Genomic DNA, 18,438 nt, shown 5'->3' with positions numbered 1-18,438 from the left:
GGCTTCGAAATCAGACAGATGGTTCATGTCATAGTAGCCATGTTGGGGGAATTACCTCCTCTCTGACCTTGACAAAGAGTTTAGTTTGTTTTTCAAAGTATCTGTAACCTGTTGTCCACTAGCAAAGAGCCCTTTGATACACAGCACAGAGAAGATGTTCATACCCACCAGGAAGAAACTCTCCTCAAAGGGTCCTCCCCTGAACTGAATGACCTGAGGCCCTAGCCTTACAGAAGTTGGAAGAGCATGGGGGGGGGGGGTCAAGCCCCAGGCTCCTTAGCAGGCCACTTGCTACGTACACTATTCAAAAGTTCCTGGCAGGTGCAAACTCAGGGCTTTTACTTCAGCAAATGGAACCCTGGGATAAAACAAGTTGGAACGTGAGGTCCATGACTTTGAGAAGGCAAGATCCTCCACGAGGTTGTGTTGATAGAACCACTCTCTGAGCAGCAGCTGGACACTGCCTGGAAGCTGTCTGGGCAGAGGAGTTCCTTAAGCACCTTGGGCTGTGTTACTTGGAGGGGCGGCTCTTGTTGAAGATGAGGAAGTCTGAGATGTCATGCCACACGTTGCTGTCCTCGTAGAGGTAGGTCATGGAGGACTGCAGTGAGGGCTGCAGAGTGGGCCGGTGATACTCGAAGAGCCATAGCACAAGCCCCCAAATCACTGCAGTGTGCAAGGGGAACGGATCCCACCTGAGCTTAGGGATGTAGCCCTTCTCCACACCCAGGCGGCACAAGGCAAACAGGACGCGTGATGTCAGGTACATGTTGATCTGCAGGGAGGGAATGCTGAAGATTACTAGTCAGCATGGTCACTGGAACCCTAGGCAGTGGGCATTACTGGGCAATGGCTCCGTGATTTTCAAAGTTAGCGTGCAAGATGATTGAGGTGGTATGCAGCAGACATTTTAATATTTCCATTTTTGTGTGTGTGGTGCATATGTTTGTATAGATGCATACCCATGTGTGGGTTGGGTGCTTGTGGACATGTGGGTATGGAGCCTAGAGGCTGCAATTAGGTGTCTTTCTCAGTTCCCTTTCTAGCCTAATTATTTGTTTTGTTTTTATTGTTTGGACACAGGGTCTCCCTATTATGTAGCTTTCCCAGAACTTGATATATAGACCAGGCTGGCCTAGAACTCACAGAGATCTCCCCGCCTGCCTCCTGTAAAACATCCTCAGAGCTCACAGTAAAGCATGAAATGTTCCAATTGGAAAATGAGCAAAAGACATGAATGTTTCGCCCAATGGGTAGCAAATGCATGGCAATGAGGAAAATTTCAACATCATTAGCCACCAGGGAAAGGTGAAGTCAAGTCACAATGGATAACAGAGAGCTGGTGAGATGGTTTAACAACCAGGGTTTGCAGCAAAAGTCTAACAACCAGGGTTTGATCCCCAGAGCCCATAGTGGGAGGAGAGAACCAATTCCCAAGAGCTGTCCTCTAACCACATCCACACACCAGGGCAGGGATAAACATTACACACACAACCCCAAAACCTTTAAAACACAGATAAAATAAATCATGAAGCAAACCAAATGTTCGTAGGATGTGGAGAAACTAGACATTCATATATTTGTGGTGATGAGAATGTAAAAAAAAAAAAAAGATAGTCACTGAGTCACTGGAAAATAGCTTGGCAGAAGGTTGTCAGGTTTTTCTTTCTTCTTTTTTAAAACCAAGCATGCCTGTACCATACAACCCACAATTACACTCTTGGGCTTTTTCCCAGAAAAATGAAAACTTATGTTCACAGAAGTATCTATACAAGAGTGTTCTTCACAGCTCTACTTGTAATACCCCAAAGCTAGAAACTGCCCAGATGTCCTTCAGAGGATGGGGGGAAAAAAAACCAAAAACTTGATGGTACTTCTATACTACTTAGGAATAAAAGGAAAAAGAATTAAGCCAGGGTGGCCATACATGACTATAACCCCAGTGCTCTGGAGGCTCAGGGAGAATTGCCAAGGTTCAAGGCCAACTTGGGCTTCAGAGCAAGACACAGTAAGAAAAAATACATAGCTGGATGTGGCTGCACATGCCTATAATCCAAACCCTGGGGAAGTATAGGCAGTAGATACTGAGTTCAAGCCCAGATTCAGCTGTATATTGAGTTTGAGTCAGCCTGGGCAATATGAGACCCTGTCTCAAGAAGTAAAAGGGGCTGGAGAGATGGCTCAGTGGTTAAGAGCATTTGCTGCCTTTGCAGAGGATCAGGTTTGGCTCCCAGCACCCACATGGCAGCTCATTACTTTCTATAACTCCAGCTTCAGGGGACACCACACCTTCTTCTGGCTTCTCCAGGCACCGGGCATGCAAATAGCGCACACACATACATGCAAGCAAATACTCAGGCACATAAAAGAAAAAAATGTTTTAAAAGAAAAAGTCAGAGCCGGAGAGATGGCTCCATGGTTAAGAGTACTGCCTGCTCTTCCAAAGGTCCTGAGTTCAAGTCCCAGCAACCACATGGTGGCTTACAACCATCTGTAACGAGAGATCTGGTGCTGTCTTCTGGCCTGCAGACATACATGCAGGCAGAACACTATACACATAATAAATAAATGTTTAAAAAAGAGAGAGAGAAAGAAAAAGTCGGGCTGTCCTTCCCATGTGACCTTGGCAATTTTTTTTTCTTCCCAAAGAATCAGTCTATCTCTTGTCAGCTACCAAGTTCGCAAAAACAGAATTAACCATAATATTCCATAGCTTTTAAAAATCTACATTTTGTTTATTATTATTTTATTTTTCAGGGTGCAGGACACATGCATCATAGCACATGTGAAGAGGTCAGAGGAAAGCCTTTGGGACTTGCTTCTCTCTTTCCACCATGTGGGGCCCAGGAGCCACACTGTCACCACACTTAATGGTAGGCAACTTTACCTGCTGCACCACCTCAGGGCCTCCGTGCTTGGGCTCTTTATCTTTATTTTTGTGTTTGCTTATTTATCATTTTTTGAGACAGGGTCTCTCTATATAGCCCTGGCTGTCCTGGAACTCACTATGTAGACCAGGCTGGCCTTGAATTCACAGTGATCCATGTCCTCTGCCTCCTAAGTGTTGGGGCTCCCCGAGGCCTTTTAATATACAGAAGACATTAAACATAACCCTTGTATTTGCAGTATCGGTAAAAGTCTTTGTAGGTGATCCTGGGGTAGAGGTTTATTGATTCTATTCATCTTAAAAACAAAACAGCTTTCCTCTTTCTATTTCCTGTTTCCCATTTCATTGAGTTCTGAGTTCTTGTTTATTCTGAGATGCAGCCCAGGCTGGCTTCAAATATGTGCCTTAGTCTCTCAGTGTACCACCACACCCAGGTCAAAGTGCATTAGGAAAAACAATCTTAAACTGGAGAGACAGCTCAGCAGTTAAAAGTACTTGTTCTTGCATAGGACCAGAGTTTGATTCCTATAACTCTAGCTCCAGAAGATATAACACCCTCTTCAGCCCTCCACGGACATCTACACACAGGTATACAACAGGCATGCAGAGGCATACACACATAAATAAATAATTAAAAAAACAGGTGTACCACCAAATTATCGATGCATATGTAATCTCAGCACTTGGGATGAGGCAAGAATATCAATAGTTCAAGGCAAGCCTCAGCTAGCTTCATAGCAAGCTCAAGACCTGTCCCAACAATATGAAACAGCCTTAACTACTACCACCACCAAAATCCTTGCCCCAAAGAGCAGCAGACACACTGATGTGGGGAGTTCTGGGATTCTGACTGTGACTGGGAAAACAGAGGGAGAAGTGACCTTCCCAAGGTCACACAGGGACTGGTGATTCTTAGACTCAGTCACAGACAGCAACTAACAGTCCATCTTTACTCCCCTGTCCCTCAACTAAAGGGCATCCCACTGTCCCATCTCAGGAAAGTCTTTACCTGGCTATTGATGTTATTGTTCTTTCTAAACACCAGCAGGCCCCCGATGAAGGCCGCCAGGAAAGAGTGCATCTGGTGCGTCTCGCCTTGCACGTGGGACTGTAGGGCACAGAGGCTCTTATAGATGAACACAAAGCAGGCCAGGTTCCGGGAGTGGGTGTACGTGGCTTTCAGGATGGCCTGTAGCTTCTCTTGGAGACTGCACAAACAGAAAATCCCGTAAGCGCAGGCCCAGAGTACATACAGATCTGAATTAGGCCAGGAGCACAAAGTTAGGGTCCATCCGATTCAAAGCGTCTGTGGAGGATGCCCCATGTCCTCAGGGGCACGCCTCTCTCACCAGACGGGGGCCTTAACTCAGTGTCACCACCTCCGGGGTCACTCCCTGACACCTTGCATTAATGAGTGCCCATCCCCTTCCTCATGTTTCTTTTCCATCATGGTTCTCATTGCCACTTAACATTTGTAAACTGATGTATGAAGTTCCCTTGGCCTCCGTATAAGTTCCTGCAGAGCAGGGTAGATTTTGCTTGTTCATCCTAAGGGCACACAATGGGGCCTGACACACAGTAGGTGCTCAACAAATGGGAGAGGTGAGTGAACAGGGAACACATGAATGTGCACCTATTATGAGCTGAAGCTGCAGATAGAATCTTGAGAAAAGACAGATCTGCTTTCTGCCTTTGTGAGGTTTATGAGAGGGGAAAAATAACCACCAAGGGTCAGCACACAGGATTGGTCTTTCTTTTGAGATGAAAAGGAGCTGATTCAATTAACCTTTTCCTTAAAGGGAATGTCTGAGGGGGTGTATGTGAATGTGAGTGTGAATGTGAGTGTATGTGCGTGCGCGCATGTCTGTGGTTACCCACAGAGGCCAGAAGAGGGCATTAGATTCCCTGGAACTAGAGTTACAGGCAGCTGTGAGCTGTTGGGTATGGGTGCTGGGAACTGAACTCCAGTCCTCTGTAAGAGCAACAAGCACTCTCAATGGGTGAGCCATCTCTATATTCCCACTAGGGAACAGCAAAGATAACTCAGGGAGAGAGCAGAGTATACCTCCTAATTCTACACAAGGATCTTCCATAGGAAGGGATGGTGGTGCTGGACAGTGGTAGCATATACCTTTAATTCCAGCTCTCGGGAGGCAGAGGCAAGTGGATCTCTTTGAGTTCAAGGCCAGCCTGGTATATAGAGTGAGTTCCAGGACATCAGGATAGCCAGGGCTACACAGAGAAACCATATCTTGGGGGAAAAAAAGAGAGAGAGAAAAGAGACAAACCGACAGACTGACTGACTGACATGGTAGAAGTTAGTGGGAAAAGCCCATAGCAGCTGGTTCTTGGCTTTTGAGACCATGAACCCATAAGTACATTTGTCTGTAGGATGCTTGATTGTGTGTGTGTGTGTGTGTTGTGTGTGTGTGTGTGCGTGTTTGTTTGTTTGTTTTTGTTTTTTGAGATACGGTCTTTTTATGTAGCCCTGGCTGTCCAGGAACTCACTATGTAGGCCAGGCTAACTGGAACTCAGAGTTCTACTGCCTCTACCTCCTGAGTGCTGCAATTAAAGGGAGTGTGCCACCATGTATGGCTATAAGTAACATTTTAAAAGCAAGAATGTTGAATTGCAGTTGGGCACGGTGGCACATTCCTGTAATCCTGGGTGAAACAGGAGGACTAAGAGTTTGAGACCAGCCTGGGCTACAAAGCAAGACCCTGTCTCAAAAAACTAAATAAAAAATAAGGCCAGACATAGTGTTGCTTGCCTTTAATCCCAGCACTTGGGAGGGCAAAGGCAGGTGGGCCTCTGTGAATTTGAGGCCACCCTGGTCTACACAGTGAGACTATGCCTCAAAACTAAAAACTAAGACCAAACCCTCAAAAAAGTAAGTCAGTAGCTGGCACTGACTTCAAGACATCTCTAGTCTGACTCACCTGCCGGCCTGGCCACCCCCAGATCTAGGTTACCACACTAGGCTACTGCATGGCTTCCTGCTAATGTCCACAGGCACTTCTGCTCTTGAGTCATTCCCTGCTCCCTCTTCAAGCCGTTCTCAACCAGGCAGCAAGTGGTTAGTACTTATGCTGTTAAACATAAGGGAAGCCAGGCACCTGTACTCCCAGCCATTTGGGAGGCAGAGGTAGGACTTGAGTCTTCAAGTGGGAGGGCAGGCTGACAACATAGCAAGACTTCAGCTCAAGAAGCAAAAAGGAAAGAAAACAGGCAAAGCCTCCCAAAAGAGGCCGAAGAGATGGCTCAAAGGTTAAGAGCACATACCGCTCTTACAGAGGACCTGAGTTCAGTTCCCAGCATCTGTGTAACGTGGATCATAACCACCTGTAACTCCTGTTCCAAAGACTCTGACACCCTCATCTGGCCTCTAAGGGCACATGAACTCATGGTACATGTTCAGAAATATATCATTAAAATTGAAATAAATCTTCTTAAAACAAAACAAAAACCTACAGGAAGTCAAAGAGTAGTATGCCCCTTCTCAAAATGTTAGTTTCCTATTCTCGCTTAAAAGGAAGGTCAAGCTCTTCTTTCAGACCTAGAGCCAGACAGGCCTGACCCAGTTCCCCCTATGTCGCCTCTCCCTTTCAACAGTGTGGTGGCCAGCCTCTCACTCACCAGACATAATCCACCCTCTAGCTGGTCCCTGACCTTCAGCACCTTATGAACTCTTTTCCTTGATTTTTTTGTTTGTTCTTTTTTTTTTTTTTTTTCAAGACGGGGTTTCTCTGAGTAGTCCTGGATATCCTGGAACTGTAGACCAGGCTGGCCTCAAACTCAGAGATCCACCTGCCTCTGCCTTCCGAGTGCTGGTATTAAAGGCATGAGCCACCAATGGCTGACTTCCCTGATATTTTTAATGTTCATTTTCTGCTACCTCCTGCTAGAAGATAAACCCTAGGAGGGCAGGGATCCTTGTCTGTTTTGTTCACTGCTGTATCCTTAGCAGCCACAACAGTGCGTATTTATTATAAAGTAGATGTTCACTGAACACTTGGTGACTGAATGAGTAAATTTGGATTTTAAAGAATGTTTTTGGACCCTGTCTCGAAAATAAAACGAAACAAAAAGATTTGGAAGGGCTGGGCATATAGCTCAGTGCCAGTGTGCTTGCCTAATGTTTCTTGCTCTGGAAAGAGAAAGAAAGGGGAGAAGAGAAGGAGGGAAGGGAGAGAAAAGATGCAATTTGGAGGGCAAAAAGCCCCAACATAGATAAACAAAATTGCCAAACAGAAATCTTTTTTTAAAACTCAACCTCAGAAGATGGACAAAACAGAAATCTTGCAACTTGGACTTAGCCCACCCTCTTTGTCTAGTTCTATTTTTTTTTAGGTTTACTTATTTATATTTTATGTATATAAGTGCTTTGCTTGCAATGTTTGTGCATCACCTATGTGCCAGGTGCCTGCAAAGGTCAGGAGAGAGTGTTGGAGTCCTTGGGACTGGAGTTACAGGTGATTGGGAGCTTACCATGGGAGTGCTGGGAACTGAACAAGCAGCAGGCGCTCTTAACCAGTGAAGTCATCTCTCCAATCCCAGTGTACAACTCTAATAAACTGCAAGTGTGTCTATAAACATTAGACTGCAAGGCATTTTCTGAGTAAGGCCTTGAAGGAAGGAACTCAGGTCAGGAGAGGAGCAGGAAAGGAGAGATCAGAGATTGATTTCCAGAGACTATGACCCAGAGGACTGGACAGGTTTCTAGGGAGAAAAGAGAGGCTCCTGGGAAGTGGGTGTGCACAGGCAAATGGGTGGAAGTGAAGTCTGTACATGGAATAGGGCCTGTGGCCAAGGAAGCCCACAGTGGACATTGTAGGATTAGCTGTGTCACACTGCAGAGGACTGGGTCTCCGTGGATGATAGTGGGGAGCCACAGGCATTTCCAAGTGGGGGACATATGGTTAGAGCTGCATTTTAGGAAGCACAAGGGAATGAGGAAGCTAGTCCAAGCTTGGAAACTACTACATCCATCCTGGCCTGAGGGCTGACCGCACTTTCTCCCAATTGGTATGCAGTGAGGGTAGGTACCTGCCACTTCTGAAGAGAAAGGTCATGACCAGTGCATGAGGTGCCCGGATTTTGACTCCATAGCTGTAGAAACAGAAACAAACAGTTACTCGCCCATCACTGTAGCAGTTTCTAGAACCCCCCCCCCTTTGGCCCCTGGTCCTTTCTCCCATCCCTAATTCTGATACCATGATGGGAGGGACGTAATGTTGGCTTTCCAGTTACATCTGGGCTCAAGTTGCAGAGCCCCCTGGTAGAAGAGTGATCTTTGCCTTATCTTGACCCTTTCTGAGGTTCAGTTTCACCAACTAAAATGGAATGCGAAACCTTAGAGAGCTGGGTATATCGTTCTTGTGAGCAAAACTGAAGTACACAAAAGGTGTCCACTATTCCTAGCTGGCAGAGATGCTCTCTCAGCTCCTATTACAGTCTATCTATTACAGTCAGGCTCGTCTTTGATTAATTTTAAATTGATTTATTATTATTACTAATACTGTTTTATTTTCTTTTAATTTTTCTAATGGGTGTGGAAATCAGGATTCACTAGATTCTGTATATATGAAATGGATCTTATTAGGGGAAAAGAACTTACACAGGGTCAGGCAGTGGTGGCGCAAACCTTTATTCCCAGCACTGGGGAGGCAGAGGCAGGTGGATCTCTGTGAGTTTGAGGCCAGTCTGGTCTACAGAGCGAGTTCCAGGACAGGCTCCAAAGCAATACAGAGAAACCCTGTCTCGAAAAATGGAAAAAAAAAAAAGAAAGAAAGAAAGAAAGAAACTTACACAGAAAACAAGTGGTGCTCCAGCTCCAGGAACACAGACCCCACCACCCTGGTGCTCTCCAAGACTGAAAAGGGGGCAGGAGAGCTCCGAGCCCCAAACCTAATCCTAGCACCAGTCACATCCAAACATGTGTGGGGGCAGATCTACCACTACATTTTTCATTACATTCATTCATAGACATAGAATCTTACTACGTAGTACTAGCTCTGGCTGGAACTCACTATGTACACCAGGTTGGCCTTAAGCTTCGAAAGGCTGGGCGTGGTGGCACATGTCTTTAATTCTAACACTTGGGAGGCAGAGGCAGGTGGATCTCTCTGAGTTCAAGGCCTGCCTCGTCTATATAGTGAGTTCCAGGACAGCCAGGGCTACATAGTGGGACCCGGTCTCTAAAAGTGAATCAACAACAAACTCATAGAGCTCTGCCTGCCCATATATACCCCCGAGTCCTAAGAATTTTATTTTACTTTATTATTGCTATTGTTTTGGTGGATTTAACAAATTATTTTAGTAATTTATTTGCGTATGTGTGGGGGCATGTGTGCTAGCTAGTTTTATGTCAACCTGACATAAGTGATATTCATTCAAGAGAAGGGAACCTTAATTGAGAAAATGCCTTCATAAGACCAGGCTTCAAGTTGGTTCTGAAGGTAGTAGTGAATGCCTTTAATCCCAGTGCTCAGAAGACAGAGACAGGTGGATCTTTGTGAGTCTGAGGCCAGTCAGGTCTACAGAAGGAGTTCCAGGACAGCCAGGGCTCCACAGAGAAGCCCTGTCTTGAAAAACCAAAAAGAAAAAAGATCAGGCTGCGGGTAGGCAAGCCTGTGGGGGAATTTTCTTAATTAATGATTGATTAGGGGGGAACCTAGCCCATTGTGGGTGGGTGATGCCACCTGTGGACTGGTGGTCTTGGGATCCATAAGAAAAACTGAGCATCAGCTCCTGACTTCAGGTTCCTTCCCAGTCTGAGTTCCTTCCTTGGTTCCCTCAATGGACTGTGACTTTGGATACATAGGCTACATAAACCCTTTCCTCTCTAAGTTGTTTTTTGATAATAGTGTTTCATCACAGCATTAGTAACCTTGACTAAGACAGCATGCATGCCACAGCATGTATGTGTGTTAGAGAAGAGCTTGTAGGACTCACTTTTCTCCTTCCCCCACTTGAACTCAGGGATCACATACTCTGCCCTTCAGGCATGGTGGCAAATACTGAGCCTCACCACCAACTCTGGCTTTCCTTTCTTTCTTTCTTTCTTTCTGGTAAGGATCTCGTGCAGGCCAGTTTTTGTAGCTGTCTGAGTGATTGAGGCCTTGAACTCCTCCCATCACCTCCTGAATGCTGAGATTGTAGATGCATGCTTCCTTACAGATTAATATATTATTATTATTTTATTTCTGTGTGTACATGCGTGCACACATGTGCACGCGCACACACGCATGCAGGTGCATACAAACGTAGTACTTTTGGAGTCTAGAATCGGGGGTAAATCCCCTAGAGGTGGAGTTACAGGTGGCTGTGAGCTAACGGCTGTGGTCTTGGGAACCAAACTCAAGTTCTCTTCAAGGGAAAGAAGTGCTATTCACCACTGAGCAGTCTTTCCACTCCCATGCCTGGCTTATTTTTCTTTCTTTTCTTTTCTTTCTTTTTTTTTCTTTTTCCTTTTGGAGACAGGATTTCTCTGCAGTTTTGAAGCCTGTTCTGGAATTCATTCTATAGCCCAGGCTGGCCTCAGACTCGCAAAGATATGCCTGTCTCTGCCTCCAAAAGTGCTGGGATTAAAGGCATGTGTCACCACTGACCTGCCTTTCTTAGTTTTCTTTATCAGATGCCTTATGTTGGTTAGTTTTAGTTTTATGTCAATCTGTCACAGGCTAGAGTCATCTGAGAGGAGGAAGCCTCAACTTAGAAAATGTTTCCATAAGTTCAGGCTATATAGGTAGGCCTGTAGGGCATTTTTTAAACTAGTGATTTATAGGGGAGGGCCCAGGTCATTGTGAGTCATACAGCCTCTGGGCTGATGGTTATTGATTCTATAAGAAAGCAGACTGAGCAAACCATGAGGAATAAGCCAATAAGCTTCTGTTTCAGCTCCTGCCTCCAGGTTTCTGTCTTGTTTTGAGTTATTGCCTTGGCTTCCCTCAACAGACTATGACACAGAATTTGCAAATCAAGTAAGCCCTTTCCTTTCCAAGTTGCTTTTGGTCATGTTATTTCATCATAGCAACCCTAACTAAAATCCCTTCAAGGCCTTGAGACAATGATTATGAGCCACATATGGCTGTCCCTGAATACATGGGAATATTCACTGCAGGCTTCAAAAAAAGAAGGGCTCCTGTGGCATACACCATTATCCTGGTACTTAAATGAAACAACAAATGGCCAGAATCAGGCACTGGGTAGACAGCTCAGAAAGTAAAGCTGCACAGTAAGCATGAGGACCCACAGAAGAATCAGAATAGAACAGTGGAAGCCCCAGACTGTCAGGACAGAGATGGCAGGCAAAGCCTTGGTATAAATCAAGGTCTTTCTCTTTCGTTCTTTCTTTCTTTCTTTCTTTCTTTCTTTCTTTCTTTTTTTTTTTTTTTTTTTTTTTTTTTGAGACAGGGTTTCTCTGTGGTTTTGGAGAATGTCCTGGAACTAGCTCTTGTAGACCAGGCTTGTCTTGAACTCAGAGATCCACCTGCCTCTGCCTCCTAAGTGCTGGTACTAACGGTGTGCACCACCACTGCCCGGCTTTGGCTTTTTTTGGTTTTTCGAGACAGGGTTTCTCTGTATTGCTTTGGAGCCTGTCCTGGAACTCACTCTGAAGACCAGGCTGGCCTTGAACTCACAGAGATCTGTCTCCCAAGTGCTGGGACTAACGGCGGTGTGTGCCACCAACAATTGAGTTTGTTTTTGTTTTTTACATTTTTAAGTTTTTATTTATTTATTAGATATACAGTTTTGTCTGCATGTGCACATGCAAGCCAGAAGAGGGCACCAGATCTCATTATAGATGGTTGTGAGCCATCATGTGGTTGCTGGGAATTGAATTCAGGACCTCTGGAAGAAAAGCCAGTGCTATTAACCTCGGAGACATTACTACAGCCCAACAAACAAGTCCTTAATTGGTCTAGACAATAAAAGGCCAGAGTCAGATATAGAGGGAAACGCTGAGAGACCAGAGAAAAGGAGCAAGCCACAGCACACCTTACCTCCTAAGGGTCTCAGCAGAGAAGAGGATTTCCTGTTTATCCCTGCTTATATACTGATTCTGCCCAGCTATGTCACTTCCTGCCTATCTGTACAGCCCTCCAGACCTGTATGGTTAACTAGTGGCAGTTTCTGCCGAGCTATATCACTTTATGGGATCACATGATGACTCTTCTCTGCCTACACTTCCCAGAATCCTCCTTGTCTCCTAGTCCCATCTATCATCCTGCCTGGCCAATCAGTGTTTTATTCATCAACCAAATAAGACAAACATATACACAGAAGACCGTTGCCCATCACTTTGGAGCTCACCCGTCAGCCAGTCTAGCCAATGAATGAGTTCCACGCTCAGTGAGAGACACCCCACAAAAAAAAATAATGCAGAAAGTGCCAGAAGCCAGAGGCCAGGTGAAGGTGGCTCATGCCTTTGATCCCGGCATTTTTGAGTTTGAGGCCAGCCTAGTCTACAAGACCTAGTTCCAAGACACCCAGGGCTACACAGAGAAATCCTGTCTCAAAAACAAACAAACAAATAAGCAAGCAAACAAACAAAAAGTGATGGAGGAAAGCAATTAATGTCACCCTCTGGCCTCCCTGTGCTCACCCACACACATCCATGTGAACGTGTGTGTGTGTGTGTGTGAGAGAGAGAGAGAGAGAGAGAGAGAGAGAGAGAGAGAGAGGGAGAGAGAGAGGAGATGGTCTCTTCTCTCTGTTTCCATTTTACACGGGAGGATGAGGCCCAAAGAGAGTAAAAGAGGAAAACAAGCCGAGTGTTGTGGCACATGCCTTTAATCCCAGCACTTGGAGGCAGAGGCAGGCATTTCTGTGTGAGTTCAAGGCCAGCCTTGTCTACACAGGAAGTTCCAGGGCTACATAGACAGACTCTGTCTAAAAAGAAAAATTAAATAGAAAATTAATTTGGAGCTAGAGAGATGGGTCAGTGTTTAGGAGCAGGTGTTGCCCTTGCAGGGGACCTGGGTTCAGTTCTCAGCACCACATGGTGGCTCACTGCTATGTTTCTCCAGTTCCAAGGGACATCATACCCTCTGGCTTCCACAGGTATTAAGCACGTACACAGCACATAAACATACATGTAGGCAAAGCATTCATGAGCATAAAATAAATGTTTCTTTCCAGGTGTGCACACATTTAATCCCAGCACTCAGGAGGCAGAGGCAAATGATCTCTTTGTTCAAGGATAGCCTGGTCTGCAGAGCAAGTTCCAGGACAGCCAGGGCTACACAGAGAAATCCTGTCTTGAAAGAGCTCAATAATTAAATAAGTCTTAAAAGTAATTAATCAAAACATCTTTCATTCTTCTCTCCTACAGTAACCCTGAGTGAAGCCTCCCTCCCTTTACTCGTGTCCCCTGCCTTCCTCCACCTTGCCCCTCCCCCAGATCCACTGCTCGGTCCAATCATTAGCGGTATTGGGGGGGTGGGGGTGGGAGAGCATCAAGACAGGGTTTCTCTAGCTGTCCTGGAACTCCCTCTGTAGACCAGGTTGGCCTCAAACTCACAGAGATCCCCATGCCCCTGGAGTGCTTGGTGAGAAAAGGGAGTCATCCAATATTCAGAGTAAAAACATGAGGATTGGAACAGGAGGACATGACCACAGAAAGTGCCATGGCTGGCAAGGTTCACAGAGGGTATGGGAGAGCTGGAATCGGAAAGGATTACACAGTCCTCACTGGAAAATGCCTGCTGGCTCTGGAGCTAAGTCTGTGGGATATAAAAGAACAAGGTAGAAAAGTGGGCAGTGAAGCAATAAGTGTAAGGTGAGGAACTGTTCTTTAAGTCTAGCATTATTCCAAAAGGAAAGCATTAAGGTGTGGGGGAGCTGAGGTGCATTTGTGTGCATGTGCATAGGGCACTCTGGAAGGCAACACAAGAGTCATCCCGGGGCTGTCTGCATGGAGAGGGGCTGGTGACGGGACATTCGTGTAACTATTTTAGAGTCAGGATGGACCTCAGGACCTCTTGCATGCTAGGCATGTGTTAAGCATGTGCTCTCCGTGGAGTTACATGTCTGGTTTAGCAATGAACTTTTACGACTTTTGTGAATGTGTTACCTAACTTTTAAAAAAGGATATTAAAGATGATTGAAAAGCTAACAACTTAAAGTGTGTTTCTGTTGCAGAAGCCAGTCTGCTGTCCTTATTATCTCCTCTGCCTGGCAGTGTCAGGCCGTTCCCATCTTAGTCCCTGTGGCCCTTCTTCCCCCAGCATCTCCAGAACCTTATCTCCTTCTCCTGCACAGAGAGGCCTTCAGCCTCCTCCAGTCAGCCAGGGCCTTCCTTTAGCCTAGACACAAGACGACTGTCTTCAAGTCCCTACATCTGCCAAGCCCTTTCTCAGAGTTCTCTAATTCAGATGAGACCTGTTACATCACACCTATAATCTCAGAATTTGGGTGGCTTAGACAGGAGGACACTGAATTTGAGCACAACCTAAGATAGACAGAGAGACCCCCCCTTTTTTTAATGGGGGCTAGAAAGATATCTTGGTCAGTAAAGAGTTTGGCTTGTAGCTGTGAGGACCTGACTTTGGATCCCTGGAACCCATGTAAAAAGCAAGGCATGATGGTGGGTACTATATTCCAAGGCACGTCGAGGTAGTGGGTGGAGACAGGCAGTCTTGGAGCTGGTGGCCAACTAGCCTAGCCCACCTGGTGAAGTTCCAGGTCAGTGAGACCCTTTCTCGAACAAAAAGTGAAAGGAAAGTGCCTAAGGCATGGTGGCGGAATGATCTTGGACCTCCACGTGTGCTGGCATACATGTGCGCACGTACATCTGTGTGCGCACGCACACACATGTAAAACTCTTGAATATTTGGGGGTGAGTTAAATGTTCACCCAGGTCAAACATCTCAGTCATCCACATTGACCTCTCTAAACCAATGGCCTCTCTTCACCTACACAGCACATTTCCCTCTACCCCCGCCCCCCTTTGCTGAATACATTTCCATGCCCGGGATGCCCTTTTCTTCCTGGAGAACTCCAACTTGGCCTTCAGAATGTCACCAGCACCCCCTCTGAAAAGAATTCCTGAATACTACTTTGCACTGATGTGATATTTGGGTGGTGTTGTTGTTTTGGTTTAGTCTTGCTATTCAGCCCAGGCTAGTCTCAGACTCCCAATCCACTTCCTCTAAAGTGCTGTGACTGCAAGTGTATGCTGCCACCACGCTCAGCCCTGTCACCGTAGTTTGTGAGACTTCCCTTTGGACTTATGGTCCTTATAGATGGGCACACTGTCAATGCCACTAACAAGTAATAAGGTCCCTCCCTGCCTTGGAGACTCAGGAATGGCCGAATTTGCAGTTTTAATTTTACAGAGGAGGAAACTAAGACCAGAAGAGACAAAGGACTACCCAGTTTGTCACAGTGAAAGCATTGGGATTAGAGCCCAAACACCTGACCCTGAAAAATGTCTGTCCTGTCTGAGGAGGGCAGAGAGAAGTGGGGTAGGGGCAGGCGTACAAAGTCCATATTGGGCTACACTTGCTGGGACATGGGCGTCCAGAGCATACCTGGCAAAGGGGCTACTGATGTTACCTTGGGCTTCATTCCATCCTGATCAAAACATGGCTGATATAATCTGGCCAGATCCAGCGGGAAGCAGTCTCTGCCTGACTGAGCGTCCACTCTGAGTCTCAATCCTGTCTGTAATCTGACTTGATATGTGCAGGAACAATCAGCATAACCCCCCAAGTCACTATCGGCATCTAGTCATCTAGAAGGCAGAGACAAGAGTGGTCCAGAGTTTTCAAATATTCATTCAAGAATTTTTGAATGCCTATAAGTAGGGGGATTACCAGGATACATAGGTAAAAATGTGTGTTCCTGTGAAACACATTTTGTCATTGTTGTTGAGAGAGGGTCTCACACTATATAGCCCAGGATGACCCAGAATGCACTATTTGGCACAAGTTGGTCTCAAACTCACAATAATCCTCCTGTCCCAGCCTCCCAAGTACACCACCCCAGGCTGATGAAGCACGAGTTCTAGTGAGAGACGTGGACTATGAAACAAGATTTCAGTGTCTGTTGATAACAGGTTCAGAGGCAGCCTCGCTGGGGAGGTCTCAGTGAAGACTTAGTGAGCTAGGCAGATAGCAAGAGCCTGCGACAACAGCCATCCCTCGTGCACACACACCAGGTACAGTGCTCTGCATTTCACAGACTGACCGGTCCTCAAACAGTACCATGTAAGTTCCAGAAAGTGAGGCTCCGAAAGGCCAAATGACCCACTCAAGATAGCTGACACTGGGTTTTAAATCGTGGTGGTTCACACACTGAACACCATGCCACGCACTGCTACCTAGATGCCAACCTTACGGACTTTGGTTTCTTCTCTGAGTCGTTGCTAGTACTGGCACAACAGCCCCTCAATAACTGTGAATGCGTGAGGTTTAAAGAAAGTGGAGCTACCCTCCAGGCACCGGTTGAGCAAAATGACCCTAAGACCTCCTCTCCTTTCTGTATGAGGGAGTGAGGTCAACCTGTCCAGCAAATATTAGCTGCCTTCTCTTACTTACATTCACCGTCACTCCCCATGAGTACCCCCTCAGTGAAAATGCAGGCTGAGGTGAAGTCATATACATGAGAAGCAGGATGTGAACCTGTTGGCAGCTTAATAGGGGGAGCCTATTAGGTAGCAGGTGACCACCTGTTTGCTTTAGGGCACAGTCCAGTTTCTTTTGTGCACACAGAGCCACTGAAGCCAAATAGGCCAAAGGGCATACGGCAAGATGAGGTGAACTGGACCCAAATGAGGACATACAAGTGCTGGCATATTAGGTAACTAAGTCAAGAGTGCCAGGTTGTAAAGCACAAAGGACCTAGGAGAGAGACAGGGGGAGCCCCAGCTCAGGACTGACAAGGTGACAGGAACCCAGAATCCTACTTCCGCTACACCAATGGGACACCGAAATCTAACCCGAGAGCTCTCAGAGAATGCAGAGGGAGGTGACACGGGCCTCGAACTCGCGACCCCAGCTAGGCCCGTCCCTCAGCCCCACTCACACAGCCCCGTTCCGGAAGCCCTTAAGCAGGGCCAACACAGCGTGGTAGCGGCGCTTGCGCAGCAGCGTGTTGACAGCCTGGAGAAGAGCCCGCAGCTGAGGTGGGGAGGCCATAGCATCAGAGAACTCGGTTGTGGAAGCCGGGTGGACGCGGACTGACAGCCCTGGGTTCTGGCCGCACAGCCCACTGCATTGGGGAGCACCGCCCCGTCGTTGTGTCCATAGGCTGAGTCTGCCGTCACTCATACAAGGCAGCCAGTCATAGAGCACACTGGTCTGCAAGGGGCTGAGCCGCTTTCACTCTTCGGAATAGCTGTCTGATTGGAAGAGAAAGGAGAGTTGGTAACCAATCACCGTGACTCGGAAGATCTCACGCAGGATTCGCCCAATCGGAAGGCAGTTTTCGTAGGGAGAAGTTTGTCTCATAGTGAGGCTTAGAAGGGGTTTCTTACCCTCCTTGGGGCTGCCATGGATGACTCCGGGGAGGTGACATTGGTCTTACCTCATACACGACACTTTCGACTGCCTAGCAGATAGCGCAGCTAACTTCTCAGAGCATAAAGCACATGTTACTCTTGTTTGGTGTTTCGAAACAGTACTTTATGTAGCCCAGGCTGGCCTTGAACTCTCTCCCCTCTCCGCCCCCCCACACACACAGGGCCTTCCCCCCCCCCCTTCCCATGTGCTAGGTAGGATTGCAGGCCTGTGCCATCTTACCTGTTTTCTATTTATTTTTAAAATACAAACTCCTTTTCAGGGCCCCCAGGAGCAGATGTATTTAGTATTTGCTGGCCCTTGCCTCTTGTCCCATATCCTCCCTTTTCTCCAACGCACTGGCTTAGTTTCCATTCCTTGAGCATTCCAAGAGTCGCACCTGCTATTTCCCTGTTGAAATGTATTGCCCCTGCACTCTCTATGGCTAACTTCCTCTCAGTATTCAGGGGTTAGCTCAGGTACCACCTAATCAGGGAAGCCCTGCCCGGTATCCCACAGCCAACTTATTAGCTCAGGAGTTTTCTTGTTTTTGTTCGTTCGTTTGTTTTTCAAGACAGGGTTTCTCTGTGTAGCCCTGGCTGTCCATGAACTCACTTTGTAGACCAGGCTGGCTTCAAACTCACAGAGATCTGCTTGCCTCTGCCTTCCCAGTGCTGGGATTAACGGTGTGTGCCAACACTGCCCAGCAGGCAGCCCAGGCTTTCTGTTGTTTTGTTTGCTTTTTTCCTCTCTAGAATTCTTCACATTTTCTAATTGTTAGTGCTTGTCCAATGTCCATCATTACACGGTCTATTACTTTCCTGGAGCCAGATGTTTGTCTAGTTTTCTACTGTAACACCAGTACCCAGCATGCGTTTCTAAAAGCAGTAAGATTAAGTTATCACTGCTAGAAAATTGATGAGTGACATTTACATATAATGTGTATAAATGTCATTAGATAACAGTCACACATTGAATGGTGGCTGAAATTGGGCATATGATATTTACTTGTGATATTGACGGGGCTAGTATCAGAGATCAGTAAA

The 18,438-nt window shown here is 46.5% G+C and overlaps 1 protein-coding gene across 1 annotated transcript; it reads right to left on the bottom strand.

Annotated features, from left to right (window-relative positions):
• Window positions 1–322: 322 nt before the first annotated feature.
• Window positions 323–17,179, bottom strand: Pxmp4 (peroxisomal membrane protein 4). The gene is made up of 4 exons (XM_051192642.1): window positions 16,920–17,179; window positions 7,935–7,997; window positions 3,897–4,095; window positions 323–775 (listed from the first exon to the last, which is right to left on the bottom strand). Exons 1-4 carry the CDS (start codon window positions 17,162–17,164, stop codon window positions 512–514), a joined length of 771 nt encoding a protein of 256 aa, XP_051048599.1. The 5' UTR covers window positions 17,165–17,179; the 3' UTR covers window positions 323–511.
• Between the last annotated feature and the right edge of the window lie 1,259 nt (window positions 17,180–18,438).

This window comes from Phodopus roborovskii, unplaced genomic scaffold (assembly GCF_943737965.1).
Source record: "Phodopus roborovskii unplaced genomic scaffold, PHOROB, whole genome shotgun sequence".
Lineage (NCBI taxonomy): Eukaryota > Metazoa > Chordata > Mammalia > Rodentia > Cricetidae > Phodopus > Phodopus roborovskii.
Note: the sequence above shows the minus strand (reverse complement) of the source record. Positions and strands in the feature narration are given on the sequence as shown.

What these genes read in the sequence shown, in the direction of transcription:
- Pxmp4 (XM_051192642.1), bottom strand. Translation starts at nt 17,164, where the DNA reads ATGAGTGACGGCAGACTCAGCCTATGGACACAACGACGGGGCGGTGCT. An exon ending in TTTCTCTTCAGAAGTGGCAG is followed by an intron (nt 4,096 to 7,934) that starts GTACCTACCCTC and finishes CTGTTTGTGCAG; the next exon opens with TCTCCAAGAGAAGCTACAGG. An exon ending in ACAATAACATCAATAGCCAG is followed by an intron (nt 776 to 3,896) that starts GTAAAGACTTTC and finishes CCCTCCCTGCAG; the next exon opens with ATCAACATGTACCTGACATC.